The 23,183-nt window shown below is 42.7% G+C and overlaps 2 protein-coding genes across 2 annotated transcripts; one reads left to right on the top strand and one right to left on the bottom strand.

The window, feature by feature from the left end:
• The first annotated feature begins 1,883 nt into the window (after nucleotides 1–1,883).
• Nucleotides 1,884–3,542, top strand: ITPRIP (inositol 1,4,5-trisphosphate receptor interacting protein). Its single transcript, XM_056849990.1, has one exon. It carries the CDS (start codon nucleotides 1,891–1,893, stop codon nucleotides 3,538–3,540), a length of 1,650 nt encoding a protein of 549 aa, XP_056705968.1. The 5' UTR covers nucleotides 1,884–1,890; the 3' UTR covers nucleotides 3,541–3,542.
• An 8,526-nt stretch (nucleotides 3,543–12,068) lies between these two features.
• LOC130478299 (glutathione S-transferase omega-1-like) lies at nucleotides 12,069–22,920 on the bottom strand. The gene is made up of 5 exons (XM_056850449.1): nucleotides 22,808–22,920; nucleotides 18,039–18,261; nucleotides 15,313–15,414; nucleotides 14,132–14,238; nucleotides 12,069–12,222 (listed from the first exon to the last, which is right to left on the bottom strand). Exons 1-5 carry the CDS (start codon nucleotides 22,864–22,866, stop codon nucleotides 12,069–12,071), a joined length of 645 nt encoding a protein of 214 aa, XP_056706427.1. The 5' UTR covers nucleotides 22,867–22,920.
• Nucleotides 22,921–23,183: the final 263 nt, after the last annotated feature.

Raw genomic sequence — 23,183 nt, 5'->3', positions numbered from 1 at the left:
CTGCCTGTGATATGTGTCTGAGTAAAAGAATGCCTTGCTTCACTGTCATATCCTCTCTTGTTGCTGTGGTAACCAACTGCCAGGAAGGGTGTAACTGACAAATGAGTAGAAGAGGCACTGGCCATCTTAGGATCTCAGTGGTAACAGAGGAGGCATATTAAAGAAGCACTTATGGTTGAAAGGTAGTATGCCAAACTGTACGCACCAGCAAAAGCAGGCTGCTTGTTGCTAAGTACCTTAAAAACTTTAGACAACACAGAACCTAGCTGCTGTTCTTTTTTCTAATGACTTCAAAAAGAACAAATCATGTTTCCAGTTGTGTAGAACCTTAAAATTCTGATCATCTGCCTTGCTAGTGTTGATATATGCTGATGATTTGGTAGTTTTGTCTTCTGCCGAGATTGGTCTTAGAAGGATGCTGTCAAATTTGGCCATCTATTGTGAAAGGGAGAAACTAAGAATTAACTATGGCAAAATGAAAATTGTAGTTTTGGGTAATAATAGAATTAAACACAGATAGTTTATTAATGCCCAGCTAATGAAACAATACTCATTTATCTTGGCATTGTATTTCAAGAATCTCTGTCTTCAAAGGCACACCTTAATGTAATCTGCTGGTCACTCAGTAGGGACTACTTTAAATATTATTTTACTCAAAAGGGGGTCAGTTAATTATGCCTGTGCTCAAAATATTCCAGGGCAAAGTTAGTCTACAACTCTTACACGGGGCAGAAACTTGGGATTGGAATGAAAATTTCTTGTCTAGCTGGAAACTGTTCAGAATAATTTTTTAAGGAAGATCTTGGGCCTTACTCAAGGCACACTGGCTGCATATTTAAAGTTGGAAGTTGGATTGCCCTCCATTACAGTAAGAGTTCATTTAAAACTATTAAAATATTTTTAAATGCTTGATAGTATTTCAGAAGACTGGAATTATAAGGGAGTCAATGGGGCAATATGTTGTCCTCCATCTTAAAAACATATTTCCCTGCTTTGGAGATTATTTAATCCTGGGATAGAAGAAAAACTCATAACTGGCTCTTTGAGTGTGTTGCTACTTGCGATATCAGTTTAGCCTGTCAAGCAGAATTTTCCACATGGTTTACTTCTGTCAAGAAAAATAAAATTTTACCTTGTTATTTAAGTGATCTTACTAATGCATCTTTAAGGAATGTATTGAGAAGGGTACAGTTCCAGACCATGCCTTCTGCCTATCTTTTTGGCAGATTTCATAAAATTCCTGTGGAGCAACGGCTTTGCCCCTGCGGCTATGACCAGGCCAGAGATATTAAGATATATTGCCAGTTTTACGGAAATATAAGAAATAAACTGCTGCCTCAGTTCATTATTAATTTTTCAGTTTCTGATTGCAGTAAATTTTTACAGGCAGATGCACTCCCTGATGTTATTTTTTCAAGTACTTTTATGTTTTTATGAATTCAAAGTAACCTGACCTTATAACTAATCACTGTTAATACTCCGGAACCTTTCAATTTGTGACACTTCTTTTGCTCAGCAAGAGCTCCAAGATAGCAGGAAGCACTTGAATCCCTGCCTCTGTACACACTGTTTCGTGATTGGCTGTGAGAGAAGCCAATCTTCTGTGCTTCCCCTGTTTGGCTATCAGCATGCTGCCTTGAAGAGGGGTTTGGAAAAGGGTGGGGCCTCTCTTCATCTCAATCCGGCACTGAATGTACTGACTCTTGCATAATACTTTCTTGAGAAAATGTATGGGTTTTTGGGGGGAAGTTTAGAGAGCTTTATTAGAGAGGATTCCTAGATTCCCCCCCCCAACCCAAGTATATCCTTAATTCTTTTGTGTCCATGTTCAGATATAAACAAAGCTGACCACACGCTTCTCTGCCTCTTTCTCACAGGAAGGGTTTTGCCATGCCAGCAGGAGTCTTCAAGGTGTGCTTTGTGGTGATTGCAGCTATTGTCAACCATCCGCTCCTCTTTCCAAAGGAGAATGTCACAGTCCCTGAAAACACAGAGGACATCATCCAGAAAATGAAAGAGCGGGAGGAGAGCCTGAGGCTAGAACGGCTTAAACTGGAGCAGGAGATGGCAGTGCAAGAAACTTTAACCAAGTCTTCAGAAAAGGCCACAGAGCCAGAAGAGCAGTACCCCCATGATCCTCTCTCTTGGAACTTCTGGACTGCCCTGTCCTTGGTAGTTTTCCTGCTGATTGAGCTGTGGAGGCAGGACTACCAAGAAGGGACATGGCAAGACTACAGCATTGAGGAGGATGAAAATGCAGTTCTGGGAAAGGCATTCAAGGGGGTTTTCCTGCCAGATAGAGGCACACTGGATAGTTTCTATGAAAGATGTATTCTGAATGTGACCAGTGAAATTGCTAGGAACAGAGAGCTTGTGGAAGGATTTGCAGATGACTTACTAGAGGCTCTAAGGAGTGTGTGTAACAGGGATGCAGACATGGAAGTGGAGGAATCCATAGGCATCGGGAGCATGTATGAAAACTGGAGAGTTCATAAACCCTTGGCCTGTGACTTTATTGTCCCTTTTACTCCTCCAGAGCCATATTGTTTCAAGTTAGAGACATGTGACTCAAGAGAATCCGTTCCACCGGACAAACAAGGTTATGGCGTGATAAAGATCTGCTGGGCAGATGAGAACTCAACAGGCTGTATCTGTGACAAGACAAAGCTGGGGGAAGACCTGTTGTGCCTCCTTCATAGCAAAATGAACCAGTCTAGGCACAACAACCATATGGAGGACCTGCTTTGTTACAAAGACTCTCGATACCTCGATAGTGACCAAGTTATGATGTGGTTCCAGGTTGCACTGACCAAAGCATGGAACAAGATTTCACACAAGTATGAATTCAGTCTCACTTTCAGCCACCTGGACAGTCCTGGTGCACTAAAAATAAAGTTCAGGTCCGGAAAGACCATTGCCTTCAACCTTACCCCTGTGGTCCAGTATGCAGATTCGGATGTATACTTTGTCTCCCATTTCCCATGCGGTGGCCTCGCAGAGGGTTCCACATCCAGTATTCACTGGTTTCTCACATTTGCAGTGTACGAGAAAAGGTACCTCCAGTTTGTTTCAAAAATTCTGCCTGACAGTTCCTGCCACCTTAGCTGTCTCCAGATTCTGTCCTTCATCCACGGAAAGCAGTGCAGTCTAACAGGACCAAGCAGCCTTACAAACTACCACTTGAAAACGGCGATGTTGCATTTGCTCCAGACCTATCCCAGTTCAAACTGGGCTTCTGGCTTCCTGGAGGCCAGGCTACAAGACGTGCTCAGATATTTGGAGAAAAGTTTGCAGGAAAAGAGGCTTTACCATTTTTTCATTGGAAACCGGAATCTGCCAGAGGAACTGGGCATTCCGGTAGAGTTCCAGAAGGCGGAACCTGTGAACCTTTTCCGCCCCTTTGTGTTGCAACGGAGTGCTTACAGAAAAACGATGGACATGTTTCATGAGATGTTGAGAAACACGTCTGCTTTGATAAATGAGTACACCACGCATGTACATGTGGGGCGGGCAAGTCCACTAAACAAGGAACAACTGTAGAAAAACAGTTGTTCTTGGCCCCCAATCTTTGAAAACTACAATACAAGAAGCTCTCCCCATTTAGGGAAGACTGATATAAATTCAGGACCTGTGGGGGGAGGTCTGCAAATGGTTCCAACGATTCAAAAGTGCCTGAGCACCGTGTGATTATTTTACCAGTATTGCTGGCTGATGTTCTGCAGCTTGGAATGTTTTACCACTGAGTAGAATGTTTGCTGGGATAGGAAGACACAAGAAAGGAGCCTCTAATTTATTTTTCTCTCTGCACTACAGTCCTGGGGAGTTGCAAGAAGGAGTGTGCTTTGTTTAAGGTGGGAGGCCTGGCAGCTCTGCAAAACAGCCCCTTCTTTCCAAAGGGCAGCAGCTGTCACGGGACAAACATTGTTTTGATGTTGTTGCAAAGTAACCACTTTGTGAGGGGAATTTTTTTAATGAATGGCAAAAAGCTGCAAGGGGGCCACCTCGGTACCTGCAGTAGTCTATAAAAGCAGTATGTACCGTTTCACGCAAAATAGAGCTGGGTTTCCTGTTAATCTTTCATTCCCTATCTATGGGGTTAATTCCAAAAGCCAACCCATGATGCAAAGCATCAGACCATTATGGGCTCAAACATGGCTTTTCTACGTCTCACAAAATTTTACTCCTTTCAAGACTGAGGTCTGGTCTGAGCTGGTAGAAGAGAACGAGGTTTTTTTTTTTTTTAAACAAAGGTCACCTACACTAAACATTCCCTGCAAACAAAATCAGTACAACAGTTTTAAGTGTCCCTGCTTTGCTAGTTCTCTACTTGCAGAGGTTTTTAAAAATAAAACAGAATTCTGAAGTAGTACAGTCCATTCCAGCGTCTCACAGAGCTTTTTAGACCTCGTTCTGCAGCATTTCTAGACCAGTCTCGACACCCCACCAAAATATCTTTTCAGGTTTCTAATAAATAACTTTGTATGCTTATGTTTTTTTTAAAGAAACTAGGCAGGGGCAAAACTATTCCTTGGTGCAAAGATCTACGTGGCAGAATATTTCCTAATGTCTGGAAAAAAGCAAGAATGGCAAAAAAAAGTATTCACTAGTCTGCTTCCAGACTGCTGAATTTACAATGTACTCCCTGTCCTGCAGCCTATTTTTTACATGTTAGTTTTACAAGCAGACCACAGGAGAGAAACAAACTGTGCTTCATATTTCCTGAGAGGGTCTAAATTTAGTGTGCTGTAGCACCAGAATGTGTCCCAGGTTCCCCAAGGGATGATATCCTAATCAGGAAGGCAAAAGTTCATATGTTTGGTCTACTACGAGGAAAGGGGGGGTGTAAAATAAAACAGTTGTGTATTTTTAAAGATGACTTTGTATTAAGGTAAAGTTGCAGGTCTGTTTTTTAAAACTGTTTGTCTGACGCTGTTCTCAACACTTGCTGAATTTTGATTAGGTGGCGAACGTGAGGCCAAGGCATCCTTAAATGGCAGTAACAGTGGGCAGGGGTAAAACACGCTAACTTCCTTTGACTCTACTGCCTGGGCTGCAGTGTTTGGCTGCTGTTTCTTAAGTACAGCTCAGATACTTGCTTTGCCACTTCCTGTTTTGACAGGGACTGCTAACTTTCAGAACAGAAAATAGTTTGTGTCGCTATGGTAGGATGTGTGTGTTGGGTTGCTTTTTTTTTAGCATACCTTGAGCAATGCTCTTTTAAAAGGAAAATCAGATTCTCATGGGAACTAAAAATACCTTCACTGCCCAGGAGAGAGAACTACAGGCAGTAAGCAGAAACTTTGGGCTGCATGGTAAAGTTTTGATTCCTGTACAAGGTTAACTGCACCTCTCCCTAACATCATAAAGCATACGCAGCATCCTGGACTCTGCCTATGGAGGCTTGGTCAGATCATCAATGATGGCGCCCATTGTTGGAGGCGGAGTAAGAAGAAAGGAGTTAATTGGTTGCTGCTGCAGAATCAACACTCCTGCTCCCAAACAGGTGTTGCTGCTGCTACATCTGGGATTACAAATCTGAAGCCCTGGCTCCTGGATGGGTCCCCATAGGAGCAGGAACCACATCTGTCTACAGCACCGGTATGCCCATGGAGTTCCTCCCACTTGTGCTCCCCAGCAATTGATATAAAGGGGCATACTGCCTCTGGTACTGGAGAGAGTAGATATCCATCAGGACTAGTAGCCATTGATGGCCTCATTTCCAGGAATTTGTCCAGTCCCCCTTTAAAGCCTTCCAAATTGGTGGCTATCACATCCTGTGGCAGTGAATTCCACAGTTTTATGTGCTGTGTAAAAAAAAGTACTCATATGTCTTGGATTTGAAAGGGAGAAAAGCTTATCCCTGTCCACGCTCTCCACACCCTGCATACTTTTATAAACTTCTATCATGTCTCCCCTTACTCACCTTTTTTCTAAGCTAAAGTGCCCTAAGCATTTTAACTAATCCTCATAGGCCATTTGCTCTAGCCCTCTGACCATTTTAGTTGTTCTTTTCTGCACCTTTCCAAGCTCTACAATTTCCTTTTTCAGGTATGGTGACCAGAATTGTACACAGTATTCCAAATGTGATCTCATCATAGATTTGTTTAAGGGCAGTATGTAGCAGCAGTTTTAATCTCTATTCTAATTATAGCCACCATGGAATTTACCTTTTTCACAACTGCCACATACTGAGTCAACATTTTCATTGAGCTATCCACTGCCACCCCAAGATCTCTTCTTGGTCTGTCACTACCAACTCAGAACCTATCAGTGTACATCTGAAGCTGGGATTTCCCCCCTCCCAATTTGCAGCATCACTTTACACTTGCTTGCACTGAATCTCATTTACCATCTTTAATGCCATTCCCCCAGTTTGGAGAGATCCTTTTGGACCTGTTTGCAATCGTTTTTTGTTTTAACCACCCTAAATAATGTGGTGGTGTTCACAAATGAAGCCACCTCACTACTCATGCCTGGCTCCATGTCATTTATGAACAATTTGAAAAGCCCCAGTCCCAAAACAGATCTCTGAGGAATCCTTCTTCTAACGTCACTCCATTGCAAGGACTGACCATTTATTCCTACTCCGCTTCCTGTTTTTTAGACAATATCTAATCCATGAGAGTATTCGTCCACTTATCCCATGACTATGAAATTTGCTCAGAAGTGTTTGGTGAGGGACTTTGTCAAAAGACTTTTGAAAATCCAAATACTCAATATCTACCAGGTCATTCCTGTCCACGTGGCAATTGGACTCTATGGCATTGAAGTCCCTCCCCTCCCCAAACCCTGCCCTCCTCAGGCTCTGCCCCAAAAACCTCCTTCCGGTGCGAAGAGGCTCGTGGCAACCCTACACATTAGTTACAGACCCTAGCAAAAATAGCATGCTTCTACCTTTCTTGGCCTATCACCCCAACACGTAACTGTTCTTTCCCAAGGTTGGGTCTTTTTCACATAATGGGTGGGGAGGAGAAAGCAGGAAAGCAGCACCATAGAAAAGTGTTAAGAAGGCCCTCTCCCCTAGCATTGGTGTTCCCCTTCAAGTTAACGGCTTCAGTGACTAGCCTGCATAAAACAACATTCACCTAAAAATACTCAAAAACTGTAATGCGTTGTTCCGCCCTCTGAGTGTAAGGCAGGTGGTGCCTGGCTGGCTCTTTGGAGAAAGCGAAAGCAGATCAAGTATTCTCTCCGGTAGAAAAAGATGCTGGGATCTTATCAGATGCAATGTGCTTTTGTTAACCAATGCTAAAGACTTAAATCCTTGACTGTACAATAAAACCCAGTTTCTAAAGTAAGGAGCTTAAGGTAAAGACAGAAAAGAGTAGTTAAAACTTCTCTCTGCTTTTTTCCAGCTTAAGACTGCTGGAAAATTGATTTTGTAAAAACACCTCAAAATCCTTTGAGACCATAAAAAGAGGTGCCAGCCATCTCACTGGAATCCTTTTCTTCTTGGAAGCAGCTTCTACATTTAAACTTTTAATGTTTCTTCCACCCTTCTCAACATGCTATATAACTGACTTCTTGTAAAATACTGGCTCCAGTTAATAGGCTTGTTAAATAAACCATTGCAACTTCAGTTATTTTATTTTAAGTAATTACATGGTTGAAGTGGAAAATATCTACTTTTCCCAGTCAGCAGTATTTCTAGATTTGTTACAGTCTTGAAAGTATTTCTCAGAGGAGAAACAAATCCAAATGTTTATGGTATAAAACTTTTGAAGCACTGGATTTTCAAATAGTACTTTCATAGGAATTATCTGTACCTAGGGCATTATCAAACATCCATGAGAGGGTTTTTTTATTAAACTGCAGCTTTAGTATTAAATAAGTTTTTAAAAGATCCTGTATGTTAATTTAGTCAGCATACACTGATACACTAAAGCACTCACACAAAACCCAAAAATGTGTGATTCAGCAAGTGTAGCAGGCTGACTGTTTCCACAAGGAAAGTTGTTGATCTTTCTACACAAGAAATAGATTTGGGGGATAGTGTCACTAAAAATGAGCTCACATGGCTGTCTATAGCACCACTGTGAGTTTAATCTTTGTGTGGTGTTCAGTCATCTTCTAGAAGACTCAAATGTTGAAGAAGAAGAAAAGTTGGTTTTTATATGCCGACTTTCTCGACCACTTAAGGGAGAATCAAACCGGCTTGCAATCACCTACCCTTCCCCTCCCCACAACAGACACCCTGTGAGGTAGGTGAGGCTGAGAGAGTGTGACTAGCCCAAGGTCACCCAGCTGGCTTCGTGTGTAGGAGTGGGGAAACTAATCCAGTTCACCAGATTAGCCTCCGCCGCTCATGTGAAGGAGCGGGGAATCAAACCTGGTTTTCCATATCAGACTCCACTGCTCCAAACCACTGCGCCACGTTGACTCTACTACACCTGCTGAAATGCAGCTTCCTGCACAAACCTAATGAGTACAGAAGCTCTCCCAGCATCAGGATCCAGCAACCCTACATTTGGTACAAACAAATGGGTTGAAGCAGGAACCGATGGAAGGTGGTTGCAGCAGTTTCCCCCTTGAATGGATGGCTTTTGACCTACAGGGCTCTTCGAAAGAACTTGTGCTAGTCCAGTCGCTGCCACTTCCCATGCCAATCCGAATATGTGTCTGGCTTTGCCTGCATCTTGCATAACTGCTTTTTGGGCCAGAGCAGGAGACACGCTGGGAATTCTATATTTGCCACATTCCCAAGAATGTTTATTCAAGAAGAAAACAACACATGGGACCCCATTCAGACCAGCTGGACTGCCTGTGATGAACAGACAGGAAGAGATACTGGCTGGCAGGCTTTAGAGCAGGGGTGTCGAACTCAATTGTTACAAGGGCTGGGTATGACATAAATGCCACTTGGTCAGGCTGGGCCATGCCTCGCCAGCCCAGATAGAGATGGTGGGGGGGCTGCCTCAGCTGGCTCACAGGCCGGATAAGAGCCTTATGTTTGACACCCCTGCTTTAGAGGCTGCATTCTTCTCTTCCAGGAGAGGCAGGCCTTCACGCTAGCCGTCTCATCCTTCAGCACTATTAATGAAATACAGAGCATCATCGTTACTGATGAAGTCCAACCCAAGGTTTCAGCAAAACTCTCCTAGTGGTATCATATAGATATCCAACAATGGTGACAGACCAAACCTCTTCCAAGCACCACATGGCATCTCCTAAGAAGCCATGGCAGCAGCATCAGTAACCCACCACCAGGAATGCTCCATTATGGAAGCATAATATTTCAAGAGCAGATGCTTCTATCCCTATAGGATGTGTAGTAGCAGCATCTTTAATTGATTGTCAAAAGCTACTGAGAGGTATAAGAGACTCAACAGAGAAGCCTTACTTCTGCTGCCTCCAGTTGATCATGGCCACTAAAGCAGCTGCAGGTCCATAACCAGATCAGAAGCCAGGTTAAACAGGGTCGAGGAAGGAGGCACCTCTCCATAAATGGAGAAAATACCCTAATTACCCTATGACTGCCAGGGTCATTTTAGAAGAATGGTTTCTTAAGGAGGGGCTTAATTACCACCTCTGTAAAAGATGGCAACAACCTACTTGTCACTGTCACTTATGAGTGAGGAAGACCCCTTAAGGAAAACCAAACTGAAGTGATCCAAGCAAGAACTAACCACTTCTGGAGTCCCTAACTGGGACTTTGCCCCAAGCATGACGGCCAAGTCAGTACAATTGTGAGGAGGAAGGCTGTGGGCAGACACAGGGGTAGCACAACTTAACCAACCTTCTGAGCCACATACAATAATCTTAAGACACGCACTACCAAGACTTCTATCTGTACATTTTCCCGTTCCGCAAGAGTGACAGTAACATTCATACTCTGAATTTAGCTATTTAGCTATACTCTGAATTTGTTTTCTTACTTCATTTGTAGCCTGCCTTTCTCCCCAGTGGGGACCCAAAGCGGCTTGCATTGTTCTCCTCTCATCCATTTTATTCTTACAACAACCCTGTGAGGGAGGTCAGGCTAGGAGTTTGTGACTGGCCCAAGGTCACCCAGCAAGCTTCCATGCACAGCGGGGAATCTAATCTGGGGCTCCCAGATCCTTCTCTGTCACTCTAACCACTATACCACACTGGCTCTTAGTCAGTCTAGAACAGAGTTTGGAGAGCATTTGCAAAGTTTGGTTGAGCTAAAATTTACTTAGGCTGACAAAGGAAAGGAGAATCCATGGCAGGCAAGTGTGTGTGTTCCTGAAGTAGGCTCCTGATTTAAAAAGTAAACTCTGTCTGGAGCTGTACCAGGTCTTAAAGTTGGAGCAGATGGAACAACTTATCTGGACATTAAAGTCATTTTATATGATACCTGTCAATCTTAGGGAAAGGTATGGACCTTACCCAATGGACCAAGTGACATCCCCCCTGCTATTCTGCACCCCTCCATGGATATAATGTGTACACTGTTCCACAATACCTGCTGACCCCCCCCCCAATCAATCATAGGGCTGTCTTCATGGAAGCTTCCAGGGAATGAGCAAACTACCCCCCTCCCAAGTGAAATTCTCAGCTGAAGCACATGTTCCAATTAAACCTGCCTGGGAACATGTCCTTGAGAGAGACTCAATTGGGGGAGAGAACCCTGCATCTGCAAGAGGCAAAGAAATCGTTCAGGCTGGAAAATTCCTCCAAGATGGACACTCTCTTGACACACAAGAAGGTGAATCAAGCAAGACTCATGTTTCATTTGTTATTCACTTGTGGCAGAGGAATTATGCTAGTAAAAAAAATCATGGTTTTGTAACTTCCCTTTACTGGGACTAGATCGGGCAAAGATGATTAAGTTTAAGCAAGCTCAGTATTGTACATTTTCCCACACTGTTCCAACTGCAGGGAGACACACACAGAAGAATCAATCCATTCCCCATTGTCTCCCCCTTCTACTATAGCCACTGCATGCCTGCTGAAATGGAAATAGGATGATGGCTGGTACTTTGTAGTAAATTACAAAGTAGTATCTTTTGTTTGTTGCTGTTGCAGAAGCATTTATCCTAGCATATTAAAGGACCAGCAAAGTGTTCTAGAAATACAATGGAATTTGCTTACAAGTCACATTTGACATTGAAGACTTCAGGTTGTGGATAATAAATAAAATGGAACAGTGTTCTCATAAGTATAGTTTTCTGATGCAGGACTCCCACTCTGTTTCATCTGATATCATTCTCAAGGAATAAGCATCATCCTCTTTACCGGCAGCTCCGAAGACACACTTTAAAGGATGTACTTGCAGCTAAAGCCTACCCATGGAATCAAGCTGTGTTGTGTGCAAATATACCGGCTCTAAGTGCAAATGTAAAAATTATAAGTGGAGCACAATGTAGATCTACACAGCTACCAGATACACATCCAGCTCTGACAGTCTACAGTCGAATGCCTGCCAGACTGAAAAGCAATTTTTTAAAGATCAGGTTTTAATTATTTCCCTTCATGATGTAAACTGCTACCACAAGTTCTCTTTTCAAATAAAAACTATTAGTTTTGCTATTTTAGAGTTGCCAAGTAACCCGAATAAGATGATGTAAAATGACAGAGAAGTGAGTGTTTGTGTCTGCAGTCCGATATATTGCCTGTGTTGTTTGAACAGAAAAAGCTAAACAGAGGGGGTACTCAACATTCATAACTGTTTGGCACAAACAGGCTAAGCTTGATTGCACACATCCCCAGTTGTGTAACTCTGCTTGGTGTTGCTGCTACACAGAAGAGGAAACAGGAAGTCTCTGTGTTTAAAGCATGTTTATTCCTGTAAAGTAGTCATTTCTACAGTTTAGGGAGAGTATCTTAAACTGAAGAAGGGACAGGAAACAGACAAAGTTACAAGAGCAACTGATTATTGAGCACTCAGGAACACCCAACTCCCAAAACTTTCCGCACACCCCAGTTTTATGCACCTTTCTTTTGAGAAGAAGGGCTGTTATGCAGGTGGGCCTGTCATTTCAGTACAGCCATATATCCCCATTGAATAACAAGCACAGAACCATCTTATACGCGTCACAATCTTGTGCACTGTGAGCAATCGGCATATAATACACCATGCCATCCCATTGAAAGCTCCCACCAACTCACAGCCCATAATCACAGGCTTCGTGGCTGTTCTTCATATACAGCTCCAAAAAGCCTTTGTACATCTGTAGGTCTGTTATTGTAGCCTGAACAGCAGGATCCAGCTTCATGGATTCCACCCAGCGCTTTAGTGTTGGGGCACAGTTCAGACAGCTATGGAGAAACAGAAAGACCTTAACTGTGAAACCCACAACTCTCTCAAATGTCTGTTGTGAGAAGGGAAGGAGAGATTCCCTCCTCCCCCCCCCCCACATACATTGTGCCCTAAAGGAAGAAGTGCCCTAAAGGAGAGACTGAGCATGACCGTTAGGAGATCAGATTGTCATTTCAGCACTTCTAACTGCAGCAGTTCATGCCACAGGGTTTCCCCAGCTCACATAGCTACCAGAGACCAGCACAGGGCTGTGGGGGGTTGAAATGGCTGGCTTCCCACACTGACTCAAGAACCACCTTGCAGGATCAGACCACGATCCATTTAGTCAAGGTTTCTACCCCTGGTAACCAGTCACAGGCATTGTTTAATATTTCTATACCACACGATCTAAATGCAGTGGGTAGCCCCACTGTGCAGACCAAAAAACTAACAAGGAGAAGGGCCACCCAGGGCTAAGATATGTATTTCAGAAAGCCCTGGGCAAGCTCCACCTCTGCAGAAGGTACCAAATGTTAAAACAAAAAACAGTAATAGCAATGCATGGACAAAAATGGCCACCTCAAGCAGGTGACACAGGGCAGTTTATCTCCACCACAGGTCTGCTTTTCCACCCCCTTCTTTACCATGTTGTGCAGGACTGCAAAGGTGAATGGGCAGAAGGTGTGTGTGTGCGGGGGTGAGGGGAAGAAAGTAGGCAGGTGGATGAACAAAGACTGAACCAGCAAGCTGGAGGGGGACCCCAAAACATGATAGATGGCAGGAGGGAAGTAGAGATGAAGCAAGAGAGGGGAAACAGGCCCAGCAGAGGAAGAGGAAAGGAAGTGAGATTTGCCTCTCCATGTTTCACAGCCCCCCTCTGTCAATTTAAAAATGTTAAGATTACACCAGAAGATATCCCCTGCTTATCTACAGGATACTCAGAAGCGCATCTGGCTGACCAAGGAGGTTCTATTTAGCTACCATGACTAATAGCCATTAATAGTCCCGTCTCTAACATGGGATATACATTTCAGCATAGCTGCCTTCTGCTCAGCAGTGGAAAGGATTGCTAATGCTGAGGCAGGTTCTACATGTGTGTACCTCCAAAAAGTTAACTGTTGATCCTAAATGAATGAGATGGATTTGAAACCTCGTTGAACGCATGAAGCGGCCTTATACTGAATCAGACCCTTGGTCCATCAAAGTCAGTATTGTCTACTCAGACTGGCAGCAGCTCTCCAGAGTCTCAGCAGAAGTGTTTAACATCACCTACTTGCCTAGTCCCTTTAACTGGAAATGACGGGGATTGAACCTGGGACCTTCTGCATGCCAAGCAGATGCTCTACCACTGAGCCACAGCCCCTCCCCAGTTCAGGCATGCAAGCACGGAAGAAAAATGTCTATGTGGAGAATGGTAATGGAATGTAAGAAGTACCATGCGTATGACGTACTTATGCAGTGCCCAAGTTAAGGCCTATTCACAATAGCAGTCACAAGTCCTAAAAGCACCTTTCTAAATATGCTACTTTAGTACCTGTAATAGCTTAGAATCCCACTGCCTTTACCCCCCCAATTAAATAATTTGCTGATCAATTCAAGAGAAATGACTACCCCAAACCTTTATGAGTGCCCATCTGTCTATCTTCCTAACCATTCCTTTGCCTTGGGACACATTTGAACAGCCTGGTTGGGACACTGTGTGAACAGACTGCTGGACTTGATGGGCCTTGGTCTGATCCAGCATGGCTTTTCTTATGTTCTTAACCAGAAATGCAACCATTCCCCTACATGTATTCAACCCCCTAATTTAAAGATTACAAGTAATTCTCACAGTTAACGGGAAGTAATTGCCAGGTACTGATGGGAGATGGTTAGCTGGAAAAACATTCCCCAAATATCTGGGTGGTGCAAGAGATCCCAAAGACTTACTCATGTAACTGGTATGGCTCCAGACGCTCAAACCAAGGCCACATAAGATAGTCAATCATGGAGACGGAGTCCCCACCAAAGAACTTTGTCTTGCGGTTGGCTAGAATCTAAAGGGACAAAGACACTGGACTTCAATAAATAAGATTAACAGAAATATGCTATGAAAGGCTGCAGAAGCTGTGAAGGGAGAGTGACAGCATGCATTAGGGGACCTTTAATCCCACACTGCAGACCTTTCAAGCCTGTGCTGGTATTTGGTGGATTGCACATCCAGTGGAGGACTAATGCCTATCTGCTCCCCACAATATCCAGCCCCAATATCATGCCCTCTTACTCCCCAACTGCACTGTATGCTTCAGTGCCTCACTATTTCATGAACTGTAAAGGTTTTAAAAATTGATTTTCTGTTCCATGTGCTTCCTTCTCCCCCGTGCAAAGTTAATATCTATTCACTAAAAAAACACCATCAGTCACATAACTAGTCTCAAGACCATCTTTCCTTCAGTATCAAATATGCATGAACCAGCTACTGAAACTTGGAATATCTTATCCTCAGCTGGGAGCATGTCATCATCATTGTGGGCAAGCCTAGGTTTAAAGAAAAAGACAAAACTCCCAAGTGTCTGATAGTCAGACAAATCCATGAACAAAATGTGAACATGCCTCCCTCTAGTGGACAGCAGTAGGTAAGACACAAGTGGCTCAGAGATCCTAAAGTACTTAGGATCAGATATGAAACTTCCATTGCTCTAAAACTGACGGAAGTACAGCCGAAGGTGGATCACCCTTTTCTTAAAATAAGCAAGCTTAGATTTGTTTGTACTGGTTTTGCTTTTATGTGTTGTAAGCTTGTACACATGAAACTGCCTTATATGAAGTCAGACTATTGCTTTATCAAGGGCAGTATTGTTTACTCTGATTGGCAGCGGCTTTCCAGTCACTTGCTGCCCAACCCTTTTAACTGGGGACTGAATCTGAGACTTTTTATATGCAAAGCTTATGCTTTACCACCGAGTCATGGCCCCTTCCCATTTAATCTCTTTGAACACCTCTAGAGAGAAAGGTGACAATTTAGAGAGAAAAAACATCCAAGGCATCTTTTACATATTCAGAAGCTCTCTACCTCATCACAAAAAACTTTATAATTTCCCTGGGAGAGAGTTCAGATCTCCAGTTCTCACCTCCTCAAGTTTGAGAAGCTGTTCAGTGAACTCTTCTTTCAGTGCAGACGCTTCTTCTCCATTTCTGGTGGCCAGTAAGTGCTTGAAGCTCAGAGGAATAAGCTAAGAAAAATTAGAGACTATACTGTTACTCAGGCATAGAAAAGTTTATCATTTTCATTCAAGGAATACAAGCAGGTGAAAAATAATAGAGTCCCCCTGTATCCCTCCATAATACTGATGACAAATATTACTTCTTAAAAACCCTGTCAATAAAAGGGTGTTAGTTCCCCCTCAGAGCGGCTTGCTGGAGAAGCACTCTGAATTCCATACAGTCACAAACCTTTGACAATTACAGCCCATTCCTGACCTCCGAGAACAAAAGTCCTCAGGAGGCTTAAAAGGGGCTGCGCCGGTGTTGGGGCCCTCCACGCTGGCGCCCAGGCTACTTACACTGTGGTGAGTGGCCCCAACGCCAGAGGGGAGGCCCAGATGCCTATCTTTCAGCGCTGCCATGGCAGTGCCACCCAGGGACACCGGCTGGGCCTTCCACCTGTATCCCACCAGCACAAAGCCCTGCACCGGCGCCCCGGGGGCTGTTCCTTGGGTGTGCCAGGGAACAGTGCTGCCGATAGGCAGCTTCCTGTCCCCTTTCAGCCCGGCACACCAGCGGAGAGAACGGTGTTGCTGCGACTGCTTTTTTGCGGGTGCAGCATTGCTGTTCTCAATGGGGCGAAAAGCCCCATTAAAAAAATTAAAAGCCTTTTAAAGCTTTGCGGCAGCCGGGGAACGGCTTAGGAGGCAGAGCAGCAGTGCCTCGGCCACACCGTCTCTGGCCGCCGAAAGCTCAGGAATGGGCCGTTAAGAGGTGTTCACTGAACAAACACAGGCCGGCAAATTTGCTTTAGTTTTCAAATTTGCAAAACATGTACAAGTTTTATTTTCTCAGCTGTGGACTCATTGTTCCATCCTTGGGGAAGAGATGCCCAGAAAAATCTCCAAACAAGTTGACCTACTAGTTCCATTTTGGGACATATATTTCTATGGGAAATTTCTTCTATGCTCAGAGAAGCCTCACCTCATACCATCAGAAGTGATACAATGGAAGGGTGTGTTATGATCATGTGGGCTTCACATAACTGGGCCTTTATAAGATAGCCACAACCAAAACACCCCTGAATCTCTTAGATGTGGGTTTCTGAAAGTGCTTTCATGAGAATCTCAGAAATTGTATTTTATCTTTTAATCTTTGGCTAGGAAGAGGGATAAGGGACGGTATGATGTATTTCTGTTTCTTTTTTCATTTACATATGCAAGTATATTCTGTATCATTGTAATTCTATCACATTTACTCATTTCAAGAATGATTAGATTTTAAATAAAAATCGTAAAAGATAAACATGAGTGGTCTTTGGTTGGGATACACAGGTTTCACTTGACACCTGGAACTTCTGACTTTTCAGTCAGAGGGCTGTAACCTATAGCGAATGGGCACTGAAGAGACAGCCATCTCGATATAGCCCTGTGATTTAGTGGTTAATAAGTTGCTTTGGAACAGGCAAAGAGACCCTTCATTCCCATATGCCTGTTTTAAAAGGAATGCTTCCCTTACAGAGAAGTTCATCCGTTACATGACAGTTAACAGATAGCGGTTCTTCTTTCTCCAACTCATACTATAGAAGATTACATGGCTGCCGTGTCAACTGCCACCTTACCCAATTGGAGTATATTATACTTACCACAGCACTTCTACTATGTCCCTTATCCTAGCAATCCTAGAGAACTTTGCAGTTTTATTTCCCAAATCTATATGCATTACCTCTCTATTAGCATAGGACCACTATCTCTACCCATAACCTGTGTAAGGTACCTTAGGAAGTAGATAACAAAAGAAATCAGGTAATGGGTTGTAGCATCCAATTCCTGGCAATTTAAAGCTTGAAAAGACACTCCATGATGTATCAGATTCCCTTTGGGCATTTTAAGACCATTATTTTCCCTCTATAATTTTAACATTTCTTTTTAGAACACTATTTTTTCTTTGAGAAACACATGAAGGATAACATAGGATAGTAGCTCCACTAAACAGATTGATGTATTTATCTGTAAATACATTGTCTGCTGCATCTGTAGGCCTATACATTGAAGTGCGTTTCTTGTAACATTTAGTAATAGAGATGCTTCCAAAACTAGTATTTCCTGAACTTGAAATATGAGCGTTGGCAGTTCATTACATTTGCTCTCACTCAGCATGATGGCAAGCATTACAGCTCTGAACTTCAACACGGCATGGATTGTCTATCTGAACTGGAGAAGAAATCCCCTTCTTCTCTCTGCCCTTGCATAATTTGCTGTGGCTGCTGCTGAAACCAGGATGTTGGTGGTCAGCCAGGTAGGTTGAGTGGCAGAAATTCATTTCCCTACCGTGCCCCCTCCCCAACCCCACCTCTGATATCTTGGACACAATTTCATCAGCTGCTAAGGTGCTGTGACAAAGGGCACCCTGGGGAAGGCAGTTCTTATGGAGCCTGGATAAGTTTTGCAGTTTGCACAAAAACACCAGGCAAGGTAATTTTTTCCTGTCCATCCTTTGACTGGCTGCCCACTGCCAGCACCAGCACACAGGTTAAGTTGGGTTAGGAAGAGAAGTGGCTTTGAAAAATGTGGCCTTTCAGGTAAATAGCTTGGTTTTTCAAAGACAGGTTATGAAACAAACAGAGCTTTAACCATCTCCATTCAGCACATACCTTAGAGAAGACTTCAAAGAGCATCTTCTGATAAGCTTTCTCGTAGGGGTCTTCAGGATACAGCTTCTTCCCTGGATATGCTTCATCCAAATATTCACATGTGATTGGAGACTCATAGATCAGCTGACCTTTGCTTGTCTCCAACACAGGTACTAGTCCAAGTGGGTTCTTCTTAAAAATCCAATCTGGCTTGTTTTTCAGGTTGATATTAATGATTTCATGGCTAAAAGATATGACACGAAACAAAGAAGCATCATTATTGTCAGCCTTCTGCTGGTAGTCAAGCCAACAATAAAATTACCCAGTTTTTCATTATATGCAACTGAAGTTTCCAAAAAGACTGAACAGTTATAGAAATCCAACCCAAACCCTAGGAAATGAGGGGGTCTACAGCCCAACTTCAATTTTGCATTCTATGCACCACCAACCAACTCACAACAGAAGTGCTCATACGAAAAAGGCAATTTCACAAATGCAAGTTTAACTTAATGGCCACTTCAAGACACACCACTAACAAAAGGAAGCCTGCAAATATCTGTTGGACAGGGCTCCTTGAACATAATATGACGCTGGGCATACATGATTATTTCACTGTTTGTCAGACTTCTGAAAAGAACTGAAGGGAGGGATCTCCATTTCCATAATAATGCATAGGACCAGACTACAGTAATCAAATGTAACCAGGTTAACAAAGTTCAGCAATCTTCACATAAAAAGTCTATGATTGGCTTTACTTTATTGCAACCCATATTAAGGCTCATGCTATGGGACTAGTATACAAGGACAAAGTTGCTTAGCGTTACATTAACACTGATTGTAGGAAACTCACTGAATATATTATACACACTTTTAAGAATTAAATCTACTACTTGCACCACAGTCCAGTAAACAGAGGAGTGACTTGGAATGTACCCAGCCCATCTCTAGCAGTTCAAATACTATCTGCAGTAAATCCTGAGGCAATGGCACAGTTCTGATAGGAAAAAATCAATCAGGCATGCAAACTGGAGGCTGGAACAAAGGGCTACAACAAGCCAACACAAAGGAAATTAGAACTCCAGTAACTCAAGGCTCTCTCTACCTTTCTATTTGGCAAGGACACAATGAAGTCCCGCCCCAATGAAGTGAACACAATGTGGGAGATAAGGAGGGTACCAATGTTCTGCACAGACTTAGTGGCTGCTTGTAGACACATTATAGTACAAAGGGCATATATATATGTCTGTGGAATGCAGTGAGTCAGATGGTACTGTCTTTGGGCCATGGGTTGAACTAATTCTTCTACTGGCAATTGCATGTGCAGTTTAAATGCCAGGACCACATTATGATCAACACATCAGATGTCAGACATCAATTCATCAGCAAGCAGAACACCACACATAGACTAAGCACTTAGGATCTGGACCTGAAGTTATATGTTCATACTATTACTAAAGAAGAGAGAGAAGAGTTGGTTTTTTATATGCTGACTTTCTCTACCACTTAAGGAAGAATCAAACTGGCTTACAATCACCTTCCCTTCCCCTTCCCACAACAGACACTCTGTGAGGTAGGTGAGGCTGAGAGAGTGTGACTAGTCCAAGGTCACCCAGCTGGCTTCATGTGGAGGAGTGGGGAAACCAACCCGGTTCACCAGATTAACCTCTGCCACTCAAGTGGAGGAGTGGGGAATCAAACCCGGTTCTCCAGATCAGAATCCACCGCTCCAAACTACCGCTCTTAACTACTACACCACACTGGCTCTCTGGTACTGGTTCTGTAATGGTTCTCAGCATAATTTCGAGTTAGGTACCGACAACTTTTGAACTGTTTTCTTCTCATTTTTGTTTGGGCTATGTAACTCACACAGCTGTGAGAAAGATAAACCACAAGAGGTTAGCTAAGAGGACAGCTGATGTCCTGGGATGGGAGCCAAACTACAGATAACAGATTGTTGATACTATCCAGATCGGAGTCCACCGCTCCAAACCACCGCTCTTAACCCCTACACCACGCTGGCTCGCTGATACTGGCTCAGTACCTGCTTTTTGAGGTTTTTATTATTATAACTCAGTACATCCAAAGCAACAACTAAGTTGGATCTGCTTTGCAAAAACTGATGTGTGCGCACATGCAAATTTAAATGCAGCTGGAGTTTCCAGATCAAGCCAGCAGTAAACTATACGTGCGCACCCCTGGCCAGCAGCAAGTATCATGCCAGGCCCTCCAAACAGGGGGAGACACATCTAGGCACTGCTTGTCATGACAGGAAAAACTAGCCCTCTTAATGCTAGTCTAATGTATCAAGAAATCCTAACTCTAACTTGAAGAATTAAAAAGTCTTAATAACTGCTCTGGTGAACAAGAAATGTAGTCTGTTGACTGGGAACGTTGAAAGGCCCTTGTCAAGTGGACACTCATCCTCTACTAATCATGAAAGCTCATGTTCCTTTGAAGCACGTTAATCAAGACAGCCAGTTAAGTGTATATTTTTTTTAATGGAGGAAATTAAGCCAAATGACCTTTTTCTCAATATTTTGAGTTTTACTCACCGAGGAAATAAGTATGTCCACCCATCTGGGAATCTGATTAGCATTGGCTCAGAAAACCATTGTGTATGAGATCACTCACCTCTACCAAGCATGGACAGTCTCTAAAGATCTTTGATGAGGAACAGCGAGGAAGAAGGGGTGGATAGAAGTTCATTCTTGGAACTGGCTTTTAGAGGAGTCTCTAAGATTTTCTTTTTTTCTTTTTTTGCGCCTCAGAATGATGGGCCTTTGGTGTGACAAAGCTGCTGCCCCATTTGCTACAGATTATGCAACTTCAGATAACTCAGCAAATGGAAATATGCATATGCTTTTAGGGCTGTTTTTTTAACATAACTTCTCCTAAGTAAACAAGTGCTAAATTTAGACATAGCCTTTGTACACACTCGTGACAGAGATAATGCAATGGTTTTTGTACAGTCTTCTTTAAAAAGCACTAAGTTGGGAAGCCAGCATTCCTTCCACAAGTCAGCACAAAGAAATTTGACTGCTATGCTTAGCTTTTCCGATAATCAGATTCCAAGAAGAGAGCAGTACTTTAGCCCTATTTTAATAGAATATGCTGTACTGCTAATAACCACCTTTTTAAAGTGACATAGTATAGAATACCTCAAGTTAGATTCACTGTAATGGAAGGCAGAGTTACTACAGCATCAATGCACACTGAGAAGCACGGTAGAAATCCCATATATTCTGTTGTAAGATGGATGTTACACACAATATTATATTCTGTTTTGCAACTAGCTAAAAGGTTTATGTGCTTTGTAAACTTGATTTGAGATCTAAAATAAATCCTACATTCAAATATTCAATAGAGGACTTCAGTCAGAACTAAGTTTAGCCCTTCCAGAAAGTTAAGTAGTGCCTCAAAACTATGGGGGTAAGCAAGAAATACACTCATGAATGCATTTTAATTATAAATAAGAGAAACACTATTCCAAAACTAAAATAAGACTTCTGTGGGGTCAGGAAGCAATTTTCCTCCAGGCCAAATTGGCCAGGGATCCTGGAGGGTTCCCCCCATCTTCTGATCATGGAGTAGGGGTAACTAGGAGTGTAGGGGGGGGGAGGTAGTTGTGAATTTCCTGCATTGTGCAGGGGGTTGGACTGGATGACCCTGGTGGTCCCTTCTAGCTCTATGATTCTATGGCAGCTTACGATAACTGCCTTTACTCCAAAGCACAAAGAACTTATGTTATAGAGTTTGTGAGAGTACAGACAAGATGAAACTGTCAACTACTTTTGCCTGTCTAGTGCTGCATTAATTAAAACAAGAACAACCTAGAATAACAATAATTATCAAATATCCTACAGTAGCCTTCCAGTACACACTTTACACAACTAAGCTGATCTACAGATTATCTAGATATTGTTCAGAAAAATATTTATTATTTCCATTTGCAGATAGAACTTCCATACATTAACATCAAATGGGAAAAAATACTCTTACTAAGCAACTTCTCATGCATAGCTGTTTGCATCTGAACTAGCATTATTCGTTATTCTTTGGGTTCCTAAGTGTTAGGTTTGGACTGGTGGGACTAAAAATAAGAACAGTAAATTCCTGATTAAAATTTCTCTTGTCACAAATTCACACAGGTGCCAGCTTTCGGCAAGCTTTGATTCTATACAATGGGGATGATCATACTGGTCTCTTTCAGAGCTGTTACCGATATAATGCACATGAAATCCTTTGGGCACTTGAAGCAAAATTACCGAAATGCCAAGGACTATTTAATGACACCACTCAATTCTATTACACCAGTAAAACTGAAAGAATTCTGACATAACGTTACCTTAAGAACAGAATTAGGTACCATGAAGGTTGAGCAGAAAACAATATAAAAATGAATTAAAATAAATCAGTGTACTATACAGTGCATTTAAAATACAAATTTAAAAACACAGGCCTTGAATTTTGCCTCTAGGTCCAAAACCATTGGACTAAGTAGCTCTAGTGTACAATATATTGTATATATGAATATCCCAAAGTTGATGATATACAAACAAGACCACAGTCACAGTGAAGAAGACCAAACATGTTTCAGCCCGGTGGGCCTTCTTCAGTGGAAGAATGTCGACATAATGCAACCTTAAGAACAGATACATACAGCGCCAGTTTGAAGACTACTTCCACAAAGTGTGATACACAGTGAAAATCTACTAATTTTACAACACATCATTTGTAGCACAGGAAATTACACCCTATTGAAATTATAAAGGTGCTGTATATAATCTTACTCAATTGCTTTGGCCTTCAGGACTAGCCGTGTTCTCTGTGCAAAGGGACAGTAGCGCATACTGTAGAGACGGATCACTCCCTCTGGCACAGGCCCAGGAGCAGCACTTCCTGAAAGACAAGCAGAACTCTCTAAGTCATTCCAGCAAGAACTGGCAAGATCCACAGCCTTTCACCCAACTCAAAAGATGACCTGGAGTGGGAAGCTGAGATAAACAGTTGTTCTTGTTTCTATTTAATAATGCTTAGTCATCACGACCCAGCAATTCCTGCTGATAATGTACTTCTTCATTTAGGCATCATAGGCAGGCAAAGGTTTTCAGGCATACTTTGTCATTCCAAGCTACTTTCTTCAAAGTAATTCTGACGCATTCAGTA

The sequence above is a fragment of the Euleptes europaea genome, chromosome 5 (assembly GCF_029931775.1).
Source record: "Euleptes europaea isolate rEulEur1 chromosome 5, rEulEur1.hap1, whole genome shotgun sequence".
Taxonomy (NCBI): Eukaryota; Metazoa; Chordata; class Lepidosauria; order Squamata; family Sphaerodactylidae; genus Euleptes; species Euleptes europaea.
The sequence above is the reverse complement of the archived record's forward strand: the minus strand, read 5'-3'. Positions and strand labels throughout refer to the sequence as shown.